The 12,436-nt window shown below is 48.9% G+C and overlaps 1 protein-coding gene across 1 annotated transcript in view; it reads left to right on the top strand.

The window, feature by feature from the left end:
• Positions 1–12,436, top strand: part of col25a1 (collagen type XXV alpha 1 chain) — a 256,959-nt gene that overhangs the window by 139,457 nt on the left and 105,066 nt on the right. Inside the window, exon 16 of the mRNA XM_085965125.1 lies at positions 453–497. Within this exon, the coding sequence (XP_085821251.1) occupies positions 453–497 (45 nt within the window). The remainder of the gene's footprint in view (positions 1–452; positions 498–12,436) is intronic.

The following is a 12,436-nucleotide window of genomic DNA, read 5'->3' as shown; positions in this document are numbered from 1 at the left end:
CCCAGGGCCGGCTATAGCTCACTGTAACCCCGGCGGGGGGGAGGGGGGAGGACCAGCAGAATAATAACAGCGCTACTCATATTAGTTAGATTCGTAACTTGTAAACTGTTGGTCGTAGAATAAGGCAGAAGAATCCCGGCTATTTTTAATTCATTTCCATTATTATCCAATTCACTGCCAACAACAGCAGTTAAATGAATACCACTCCTCCAAACAGAAATTATAATAAGACAGGTGGTGCTCCATATCAATTAAACCAATCATTTTAATGTGTTTAATGCATCTGCAGAAATTGAGAGTGCCACTTAAATATAGCACTTATATTAAAGTACCGTTAACCGTGCTTCTTAATAGTCTCTGTTCACAAGATGATTTAATGTTTCCTCTTTATATTTCCTTCCTGTTCCCCTTCTGCTGCTTTTCCTTGTCTGTTACTCTGTGACCTGGAACAGGGTGAGCCAGGTGATCTAGGGATGCCGGGCCGGTACGGGGTAAAGGTCAGTGCTGTAGGTTTCTTCAATGCTTGTGCTGCAGTTTTTATTGCACCAATGGTTGCTAATTGAGTGACTTCAAAGGCTTTATGGGGGTGAAATTTGTCCTGGGCGGTGAGATAAAAGGTCAGAATTATCCAGAACATAAAGCTACATTTTCAGAACATGTTTTCAGAACAGTAAAAGGCCTTTAGGTCCACCAGGGCCAACCATTCTTGATACATCAAAGCTACAGTATTTGGGTACCAATGGTGCATGCAAGAACACACATGTAGAGCTACTTGTTCCCTAACCACAGAGCGTGAAGAATAAGGAAGTGTAACTCAGGTGGCTTGATCTATGTTGAACCAAGCAGGTACCAGTTTGAAATCGGCACCGGTAGAATAACAAGACTCAACTATATACATTGGAGTTCATATCGAAAAACAGGCATTGAAAAGTCTGAGACTGAGGCCTCTATCAGCAGACCACTTAAGCCAAGAGTTTATTGCCTGACATCATGGTGTCACTAAACAACAGTATAATGAAGAGGTGAAAAATCCCAGGGCTTACAAACAACGGCCTGCAGAATCACTTCAGCATCTTTCTGCTATACGTTTCATTTTGATTATAATGACAATTCTGAAGCATGCCAGCTCTCCTATTTGAACAGATCTAGTTTGAGACTTAAGTTCCCAAGGGTTCTGCGTTTCCGAAGCCATGGCCAACATTTTAAACCATTAAAGTAAGGGGGCAGGTGTAACCTGGTCAGTGATTAATCTCACACCTGTTGGACGTGACATCAGTAGTTCCAGACAGTCTAGACTGACAGCTCCAGAGGAAATATTAGGGACTAATTTAATCCACAAAAATATCATAAGGAAAACATCAAATCCTGTGTCCTGGTTATTGGAGGCTGTGTTGAGCTCAAGGAAGACCAGGTCTTTCACACCTCTTCACTGCAGTTCCCGTGTGGATGTATTGAGAGTCGCTTTAAGAAGAGAAGGTATGTGTGGTGGAAACGTACTTTCAATATGAAGTACTCTCCCATCTAAATAATGTTAAGGCATGATAACAAGCCCCCTACCTCCTAGCAAGTATCCATATTTTAAATTTATTATCCCTCTCTGCTGAGCGCTTCGAGTCTCCCCTTTCTGGAGGGAACTGTTTAGCTGACGTTGAGAGGTTGACATCTTTTCTGGTCCTAGATAATGATCAGGCAGTGTTTAAGGCAGGAACATCAGTACCACCCAGGTACCATTGTGTCCTTGCCAGGCCAGACTTCTCCAAGTCAGACTCTAGGAAGGGAGATCTGTGTGAGGTCTGCAATGGAGCCACCCACCAACTGTCTCAGAGCTGACATCTGCTCAGCAGCTTCAGGCTGATAGTGGAGGGAAGAGAATGTAAAAAACGTAAGTACCTCCCATGAGAAAGAAGATTTTTCAAACAATTTGTGATATTGGAGCAGATCTTCAACTTGCCTACTGGGCGTGAAAATGGCGTTACGGATAAGCCGCGGGTTATAGAAACTGCCTGAATTTCATTACTATTGAAATCAATGAAGGGTGTTCATAGAATCATAGAAACTTAGCACAGAAGGAGGCCATTTGGCCCACCATGCCCGTGCTGGCTCTTTGAAAGAGCAGTCTTGTTTGGTCCCACACCTCTGCTTTTTATCCATAACCCTGTAAGTTTCTCATCCTCAAGCACCTGTCCAACTGCTTTTTAAATTTTTTTATGGAATCAGCTTCCACCACCTTTTCAGGTAGAGCGTTCCAGATCCCAACAACTCTGTGAGTGAAAAAAAATTCTCCTCATCTCCCCTCTAGATCTTTTGCCAATAATTTTGAAGCTATGACTTCTGGTTCTTGACCCACTCGCCAGAGAGAATAGCTTTTCTCTATCTATTCCATCAAAACCTCTCATCATCTTGAAAACCTCTATTAGGTCACCTCTTAACCTTCTCTGTTCCAAGGAGAACGGTTCTAACTTTTCCAACCTCTCCTCATAACCAAAGTCCTTCATCCTTGGTAACATCCTGGTAAACCTCTTCTGTACCCTTCCTACGACCTTTACATCTTTCCTGAAGTGTGATGCCCAGAATTATCTACAATACTCCAGCTGAGGCCTAACCAGTGATTTATAAAGTTCTAGCATGATCGCTTTGCTTTTATATTCTATGCCCCTATTTATAAACCCAAGAAACCCATATGCTTTTGTAACCACCTTATCAACTTGCACCTGCCACCTTTAAGGAATTGTGTATATGGACACCAAGGTCTCTCTGCTCATCGACACTTTTCAAAATTGTGCCATTTCCATATTAGTACCCCCAAAGTGCATCACTTCATACTTCTCCACATTGAACCCCATCTGTTATGCTTTTGCTCAATTAACCATCCTGTCTATGTCACCCTGAAGTCTACAACTACCCTCATCACTATCTACTACGTTGCCAAGTTTCGTATAATCTGCAAACTTTATAATGCTGCTCCCTATACCCAAGTCTCGGTTGTTTATAAAAATTGAAAAGAGTAATGGACACAAAACTGACCCTTAGGGAACACCACTGCATACCACCTCCCAGTCTGAAAAACATCTATCCACCACCACACTCTGCTTCCTGTCACTGAGCCAATTCTGTATCCATACCGCCACTTTCCCCTTAATTCCATGGACTTACATCTTCTTAACAAGCCTCTTGTTTGACACTTTGTTGTGTGCCTTCCGAAAGACCATACATACAACATCAACTGAACTAGCTTGCTCAACCTTTTCTGCTACCTCATCAAAGAATTCAATCAAGTTAGTCAGACACGATTTGCCTTTAACAAATCCATGCTGGCTCTCCTTGATTAACTCATGTCTTTCCAAATGAAAGTTTATTTTGTCCCTCATAATGGTTTCCAATAACTTCCCCGCCACTGACTGGCCTGCAGTTTCCTGGTTTATCCCTGTCCCCTTTCTCGAATAGTGGTTTTACATTAGCAACCCTCCAGTCCTCCGGTACTACTCCTGTATCCAATGAGGCTATTTCTACCTTTGCTTCTTTCAGCAACCTAGGGTACATTCCATCTGGACCAGGTGACTTAACAACTTTCAGTAATGCTAATCATTTTAGTACGTCTTCTGTATCTATTACTATCTTGTCCATAACTTCCCTCTCTTTTATGTAACCTCCACATCATCCGCTTCCTTTGTGAAGACAGATGCAAAGTACTCATTTAATACTTTAACCATGTCCTCTGCCTCTACATGAAGATTTCCCTTTGGGACCTTAATAGGACCATCTTTTTTCCCAGCTAATCTCTTACTTTTTATGGCCTGGAGTTTATGTTTGATTGCGCTGGTTTTTTCAGCGTAATTCAGCCGAAATCGGCGTAACCGGTGCAAAATGTAGGGGGGTTTGGTTTGGGGTTTGTATCTGGCCAGTCAGGCATATCTGAGCTGCTCCAGCCCCGTGCGGTTCGAATCACTTCCCCTCTGGTTCTGACCACCGGACTTATTACGAGCAGCGATATAAACAAAACGAGACCAGTGGTTTGGTGCAAAGAAAACCAATGTTTATTAAAAATAGAGAAAAATAAACACTATACAGAGAAAATCACTATGTATGTATCACAATTACACTTAGCGGGGGAGGAGAAACGGACACATCGAGGGAAAATGACTAAAATGACAATTTTGGCAATCCACTTAACTCCCACCCTTTACACCTATCTAAGTTGTCTTGTGATGGGCCAGAAAGTTTATGCTCACCAGTCTCGGATGTTAGAACGCCTGCTCCGTGCCCTGTTGCCTGCCGATGTCTTTAGGGTTTTCACCGCCCAGAGCAGAGATACCCCAGTGATTCAAAGGTAACTGTCGGTATCCTGCTTCCCTGGACGGGCTCTTCATCGTCAATCTTCTTGATGGTAAGGCAGGGCACCGGAGTCCAGGTGAGAGAGAGAGAGAGAGCTAGCTTCCCGAGGGACTACTTATACCCCTTTCTGGGAGCCCTTATCACTCGCCAGATCAGCTTATTTCTTTGTCTGACCTGGATGTGTTGAAGATGATACAAAGGAAACCGATCTGGGCCCGTCGACCTGGATGGCCGGTTAATCGGTTTTTAAACGTCCCATAAGTGTTTCCCTTTGTCTAACTGGTCTTGTGATGGGGCCATTCCAGTTTGAATGCCCCGTTGATCGTTTCCAAACAGTGTTGAAGTCAGCTAACGAAGGTCTGAATGCAGCTATTACCCGTTGATTATCTGTGCAAATGGCCTTGATGGGTTTTAATCAGAGGCCTGAATGCCACTGTTTGCTGCTCATACATAAATGCAGAAGGCCTGTCTGCCTTCTAATTTCTGGAACATTCCTTCTTTGTCAGTCCAAACCTGAACTTTGCAGGCCTTGGCCATGAGGTTGACCGTAGCCATCTTGTTGAGCCCTGGAGCCCTGGATTTTAAACTCAGTCCAGCCAGTGTTTCTCCAATAAGCCAGAAGTAAATCTTCAGGGGAGACATGAAATTTGTGAATCCTTTCAGTCCCCCCTAGGATACTGAAACTTGCTTGAAGTATTCAATCAAGGTGAGCAAATTTCTGACCCCCCCACAAACAACCTTCCCCTATATTTATCTATCCACGATCCCTCAACTCATACATTCCCCTTACTTAGAGAAAACTACAGTGCACGACAGGCATCTATCGATAGAAACAAATTACTATCTGTTACAATAATCCAAGCACGGAGGGGGTCCAACACCCCTGCACTACTTGGGACATCATAGAACTTTATTTCAACACACAACCTTTAATAAAAATAAACATCAGGCCAAAAAAACATGTTTATTAAAAATAATGAGCAAAAGCAAAACGAGCTTTATTAAAATAACAAACGGATCTGCCATCATTCGGCAGTGATATTACACAAAGCTCACACGGGTGTTTCTTCTTCCACCCGGGCATACTGGTCCTTCCACAACCCTTTTACTTTAAATTCTACCCCGGGACCCTTTCTCCTACACTGGACACAGATCAGGTAGAGGACGATCCCTAACTGACAGACTACTAAGATGTGGGACGCCATTCGAATCTAGGAGGGGACCTCTATACTCTCAAAAACGTCCCACCAGGGCGGGGTCATGCTATCTAAAATGTCGGCCCCTATCTGTACAGTCTTCTGTTCCAAAGTGTAGAAGTGCTTTTGCGATACTAGGATGGCTTTTAATAATTTGGTAAGGTGCTCTGGGAGAGGGGGAATCGGGTAACCGAAGTGGGTGACATATTTCTGGAGGTGGGTGAAATTCTCCTCCACAGTGAGGTGAACAGTGGATGGTTCAGGAATGGGGACAATTCGTATCTGTGCCACTTGAACTTCTGCCTCGGGTTTGAAACAGAAGCTGCTGTCACTCACCGCGCACCAGCTGTGCTGTCCATGCTGGTAGTGAGACGCTCCTGTGGTGACGCAATATGTCCCACCTATATATGCTACCTGTGGGGGAACATGGCCTTGTGCCATGGCTTCCATGGTACAATTTATAGGTTTCGCGTCAGCAGCTCTGAACCCGCATTGTGGTTTCGAATAGGCATTCAAGTGCTGGGGACACAGGATGATGTGTGCTCCCCGGCTCCGGCACCCCGAGAGGTCAGTACCTGTCATAGCGTGCTCCCACTTTATGACATAGGGTGGGACCGCTGCAAAACGAATGTGTGCACCCCCTTGAATGATTCCAATGTTCTCCACCCTGTATAGCCCCATAATTGGTAAAATTCTCCTCTGCATCCCGTTCGCCGCTCCCATCGATCGCTATCGGTGCTGTGTCTCCGGAGCACCCATAGAGGTGGGAATCCTCCATGTCACCTCTCCTTCCGAAGCTCAGTCCTATCAGGGCGAGTAGGATTACGCCCCCCTTCATTCCGTAAATTTTCCTGTAACAGATATCGAAGCACACAGCCAGGTTCCCTAGAGATTCGCTGACTTGGGTGAAGCATGGTCGGGTCTTGCGACCTCGACTCAAATGTACACTGAGCAGATTACTTAAAACTAACCATCACCTTAATTAGAATTAAATTAAACACCCTAAGCTTAACACTATATAAACTTAAAAATTAAACTACCTAAACTATATACATCCGCTGCCCGTCTCCGGGCGGCCAGCCTAATCCCTGTTTGGGCTGCTGCAGGCTGCTCCCTGCAGCGTGGCTGCACTGATCTGCACTTCCGGTCCCTTGCAGTCTGTAGCTGCTAGCTGGGGACCTTTGTCTTCCGACTTCTCTTTAACTCTGTAAGGAATGACCCAGACTCTGCCTCGCCTCGCCACCAGAGGGCTCCATGAACTCTCTTAATTGTGTCCTTCTTTATTCATTATTGTATTCACCTGTGCATTGTTAGATGCCTACTATTTAAGTGGTGTTCACTTTATGTTCTTTGCTCAGTCTTGAGTTGCACTGCCTGGAGATACCCTGTGCTGGTCTGCTTGCCTGTATTCTGTACTGTTGTTATTTTGTTTATGTCAAGTAAAGTCTACCTTTATTTTGCAACCTTACCTCTGCCTCAGTTTGCCTTACTGCAGTTGGGTCCACCGAGTTCCGGTCCTTACAGCAAGACTGAGCCAAAACATGGACCCAGCAGAGAAGGACCAATGGCCAAGACAAGTTTCTGAACAGCTACAACTTATTTTGAACGAACTGCAGTGTCTCGCCACGGCAGTCTTCCGAAACCAGAATCTGCTGGAGGGCCTCGTCATCACTTTCCATCAGAGCCAGAAACAGAGTCAGGTGATCCAAGCCGCTCCTGCACCATTACCCGCTCCTACGGTTTCGCCTTCTCCTCTGAGAGAACCCCGATTACCTGCACCCGAGCGCTACGACGGTAACCCAGGAGGATGTCGAGGTTTCCTAATCCAGTGTTCCCTGGTTTTCCAACTGCAGGGTTCATTATTTCCCAGTGACTGTTCCCGAGTGGCCTACATCATTTCGCTACTTACCGGCAAGGCGCTTACCTGGGCTACAGCCGTCTGGGAACAGCAAACGCCGGTATGTTCAAACTACCAACTTTTCTCAGAAGAAATGAGAAGGGTTTTTGATCACCCTGTCAGTGGGAGAGAAGCATCTAACAGACTACTTCGGCTTCGCCAGGGGGTTCGTAGTGTTGCAGACTACGCTATTGAGTTTCGCACTCTCGCTGCTGAAAGCCAATGGAATTCGGAGGCGCTCATCGCCACCTTTCGCCACGGTCTCACGGATGAGATCAAGGATGAACTGGCTTCCAGGGATCCGGTGAGTGATTTGGAGTCTCTTTTTGATATCTCCATTCGTGTGGATAATCGGCTCCATGAGAGGCGAAGAGAACGCCACTCCTTTTTCACTCCGTTTCCAAAGACCAGAGCTTTTCCTGCTTCGAAGCCATCTGAGAACCTCCGAGCCATCCCGAGTCCATCTTTGACCGATCCAGAGGAGCCCATGCAGGTGGGAGTAACACGCCTCTCGCAGCCCGAACATGATCGCCGAATGAGAGAGGGATCTTGTCTCTGTTGTGGGAAAGCTGGCCACTTCCGCTCTTCCTGTCCAGATTTGGTGGGAAAAGCCAGGGCTCATCCAGGACGGAGGGACCTGAGATGAGCATAACCATCCCTTCCAACCCCACTGTTTCTAGGGTTTTGCTGGCATCCTCCCTTTTCTGGGACAATCAACAATATGATCTTAAGGCCATGGTGGATTCGGGGTCTGATGGTAACTTCATAGATCTGGGGTTAGCTAAACAGCTCAAGATTCCCCTGACCCATCCTGATCACCCCCTCACTGTTGTTGCCCTGGATGGAAGACCCCTGGGTTCTGGAACCGTTCACCATCATACTGCCCCTCTGTGTTTGGGCGTGGAAGGACAACATTTTGAGACCATCCAATTCTCCCTTATCCACTCTTCCCAGTTTCCATTAATTCTGGGTTACCCTTGGTTGGCCTGCCATAATCCTCGCTTAGATTGGGCCACCGGCCAGCTTACGGAATGGGGCTCCGCCTGCCATACTACCTGTCTTCGCGCCAAGTCTCCTTCCCAGCCCCAGGAGTTCCCATCACGCTCTGAATTGTCCCGAGTGCCACCCGAGTATGAGGATCTAAAAGAGGTCTTCAGTAAGGTTCGAGCCACATCACTTCCCCTTCATAGGCCATATGACTGTGCCGTTGACCTCCTGCCTGGGACATGCCCACCTAGGGGTAGGATCTTTTCCCTTTCTGCTCCTGAGACTGCCGCCATGGAGGAGTACATCCGTGACGCCCTCGCCGCTGGCTTCATCCGTCCGTCCACTTCTCCTGTTGGTGCCGGTTTTTTCTTCGTGAGTAAGAAAGATGGAGGTCTCCGTCCCTGCATCGACTACCGTGGCCTTAACCGGATTACTATTAAGAACCGTTATCCTCTTCCACTCATGTCGACGGCCTTCGAGCTACTTCAGGGAGCCACGGTCTTCACTAAATTGGACCTCCGCAACGCCTACAACCTCATCCGCGTCCGCGAAGGGGACGAGTGGAAGACGGCATTCAACACACCCACTGGGCACTATGAGTACCTGGTTATGCCCTTTTGGATTAACCAACGCCCCTGCTGTGTTCCAGGCACTCATCAACGACGTTCTCCGAGACATGCTGAATCGCTTTGTTTTTGTCTACCTGGATGACATTCTCATTTTCTCCAAAACTCTTCACGATCATGTCCAGCATGTAAGACAAGTCCTGCAACTTTTGTTTAACAACCTCTTGTTTGTCAAGGCGGAGAAGTGTGAATTTCACGTTTCCACAGTTTCATTTCTGGGCTTCATCATCTCCAGCGGCAACATCCAAATGGACCCTGGCAAGACCCAAGCTGTCCGAGATTGGCCACCACCCACCTCTCTCAAACAGGTGCAACGTTTCTTGGGATTTGCTAACTTCTATCGGAGGTTCATCAGAAACTTCGGCACCATTGCTGCCCCTCTTAACGCCCTCACCAGGATCGCCTCTACCCGGTTCAGTTGGTCCGCTGAGGCTGCGCAGGCTTTCGAGGATCTCAAGCGGCGCTTCACGTCTGCTCTTGTCCTCGTTATTCCGGATCCCCCACTCCCTTCATTGTCGAGGTGGATGCCTCGGATATAGGAGTGGGCGCCGTTTTATCCCAACGGTCTAATGACAACAAACTGCACCCTTGCGCCTTTTTCTCTCGCCGACTCACTCCCGCTGAACGAAACTACGATATTGGGAACAGGTAATTACTGGCAGTAAGTTGGCACTGGAGGAGTGGAGACATTGGTTGGAGGGGTCTAAACACCCGTTCATTGTCTGGACTGACCATAAGAATCTGGCCTATATCCAGGAGGCCAAACGACTTAACTCTCGTCAAGCTCGCTGGGCACTGTTTTTTAATCGTTTTGACTTTGTCTTATCATATCGTCCAGGTTCCAAGAATCTCAAGCCTGATGCTCTCTCCAGGCAATTTGATCCACCCGAGCGGGAGAGACAACCAGAACCTATTATTTCTACTTCCCGAATTGTAGCACCGGTTTGCTGGGGAATCGAGACGCTGGTCAGAAAGGCGCAACAGAGGGAGGCAGACCCTGGCAACGGCCCACCTGGTCGCCTTTTTGTCCCCAACACGACTCGCTCAAGTCCTGCAGTGGGGGCATTCGTCGCGACTCACCGGTCATCCAGGCGCATCCAGGACGCTGGAGTTTCTTCGTAGAAGGTTCTGGTGGCCCACCATGGAGAAGGACGTAAAGGCGTTCGTGGCAGCTTGTGCCATTTGTGCACGAAACAAGAACCCTCGATCTCGCCCCAAGGGTTTGCTGCATCCTCTCCCCATTCCCACTCGCCCCTGGTCACACCTCTCGGTGGATTTCATCACAGGCCTTCCACCATCTCGAGGCAACACGGTCATTCTGGTCATCGTAGATCGCTTCTCCAAAGCCTGTCGTTTTCTGCCCTTGCCCAAGCTTCCCTCAGCCCAAGAGACAGCCGAGCTCATGGTCCAGCATGTTTTCAGGTTATTCGGTTTGCCCCTTGACATCGTTTCTGACCGTGGTCCACAATTCACCTCCCGGTTTTGGAAAGCCTTCTACAAGCTCATTGGAGCTACTGTCAGTCTTTCCTCGGGTTTCCACCCTCAGTCGAACGGTCAAACAGAACGGATCAACCAAGACCTGGAGACGACCCTGAGGTGTCTCGTGTCCGCTAACCCTGCGACCTGGAGTCGTCACATCGTCTGGGCTGAGTACGCGCACAACACGTTGCGCTGCTCCCCCACAGGACTGTCGCCGTTCGAGTGCCAGTTCGGTTTTCAGCCTCCACTGTTCCAGGAGCAGGAGCTCGAGGTGGGGGTTCCGTCCGCGGAGAAGTTTGTCCAGCATTGTCGGCGGACCGGGAGGAGAGCGCGGCTGGCCTTGCAACGAGCTTCTCGACAACGGCAGGTCCAGGCCAACAAGCGGCGCAGACCGGCCCCTTCATTCCGTCCTGGTCAGAGGGTCTGGCTTTCTACGCAGGATCTCCCGCTGCGAGTGGAGTCCCGCAAGCTGGCGCCTCGTTTCATCGGCCCCTTCATGGTGTTGAGAAAGGTCAATCCGGTGTCCTACCGTCTCCAGCTACCCCGCTCCATGCGGATTCATCCTACCTTCCATGTCTCCCGGCTTCGGCCAGTGGCCAGCAGTTCCCTGGCGCCCGCGAGGCCTCCTCCTGCTCCCCGCATCATCGACGGCCAGCCTGCTTACACGGTCCGTCGCCTGATGGACTCTCGCCGGGTTCGCGGGGGCCTCCAGTTCCTGGTGGACTGGGAGGGATATGGTCCGGAGGAACGCTCTTGGGACCCGGACCGAGACATCCTGGATCGCGATTTAGTACGGAATTTTTTTCGTCGTCACCATGGACCTTCTGGGGGAACGTCAGGGGCTGTTCCTAGGCGGGGGGGTCCTGTAAGGAATGACCCAGACTCTGCCTCGCCTCGCCACCAGAGGGCTCCATGAACTCTCTTAATTGTGTCCTTCTTTATTCATTATTGTATTCACCTGTGCATTGTTAGATGCCTACTATTTAAGTGGTGTTCACTTTATGTTCTTTGCTCAGTCTTGAGTTGCACTGCCTGGAGATACCTTGTGCTGGTCTGCTTGCCTGTATTCTGTACTGTTGTTATTTTGTTTATGTCAAGTAAAGTCTACCTTTATTTTGCAACCTTACCTCTGCCTCAGTTTGCCTTACTGCAGTTGGGTCCACCGAGTTCCGGTCCTTACAAACTCGGGAGGTTGTCGTTTTAAGCTGGGGAGTCGGTGACCATACCTTTCTGGGCTGGGGTGTCCGAGGGGACCTTCTAGGGAGGGCTACGGGTGGGGTTTTCTTGGCGGGTGGACCTTTGGCTCGGACCGCAGCCTTTGCTAGCGCGGTCTGTGGGTTTTCCACGACCGCTGGCTGGGGGTCCTTTCCCTCAGGTTTCACGTCTCCCAAACTTGGGCTGAGGGCAGGTAACATTTCGCCGCCTGTTGCAGCAGGCTGTGAGTCTCCGCCCCCAGGTTCCAAACCTGGGTCGGGGGCAGGATTCTCACACTTGGACTCCTCCCCATCTGAATCCCAGAGGATTGGGGGAGGACCTGAACGGTGGGCGGAATGGCTCCTCCCCTGACACAAGCCACAGCGCCTGCCTGTGCAGCCTGTGAGCTTGTACCCGCTGCGGGCTGAGGATCTCTAACCTCAGACCTTGTCCCAACTGGCTGCGCTTTCTTTTCGGGTTTAAACAACTTACTTTGTTTAATATAACTAGCAGCCTGCCTGTAACCCTGTTCTAAATTCTTTCTCCTTACCAGGGCGGCCTTAAAGACGGGATCTTGGGCCTGGACCTGCTTTTGGTCCGGGGCCAAAGCTTACCCCTGTGTGCCTCCCTTGTCCCGGATTGCTGCTACCGGGCCTGCTCTACAGGGGTCCCAGAACTCTCCTTCCCTGTCCCCCTGCTTGGCCACCTTGTCGGTCTTTTGGTTA

This window comes from Somniosus microcephalus, chromosome 2 (genome assembly GCF_052327205.1).
Source record: "Somniosus microcephalus isolate GS21.2 chromosome 2, FLI_Smic_1.0, whole genome shotgun sequence".
Lineage (NCBI taxonomy): Eukaryota > Metazoa > Chordata > Chondrichthyes > Squaliformes > Somniosidae > Somniosus > Somniosus microcephalus.
The sequence above is the reverse complement of the archived record's forward strand: the minus strand, read 5'-3'. Positions and strand labels throughout refer to the sequence as shown.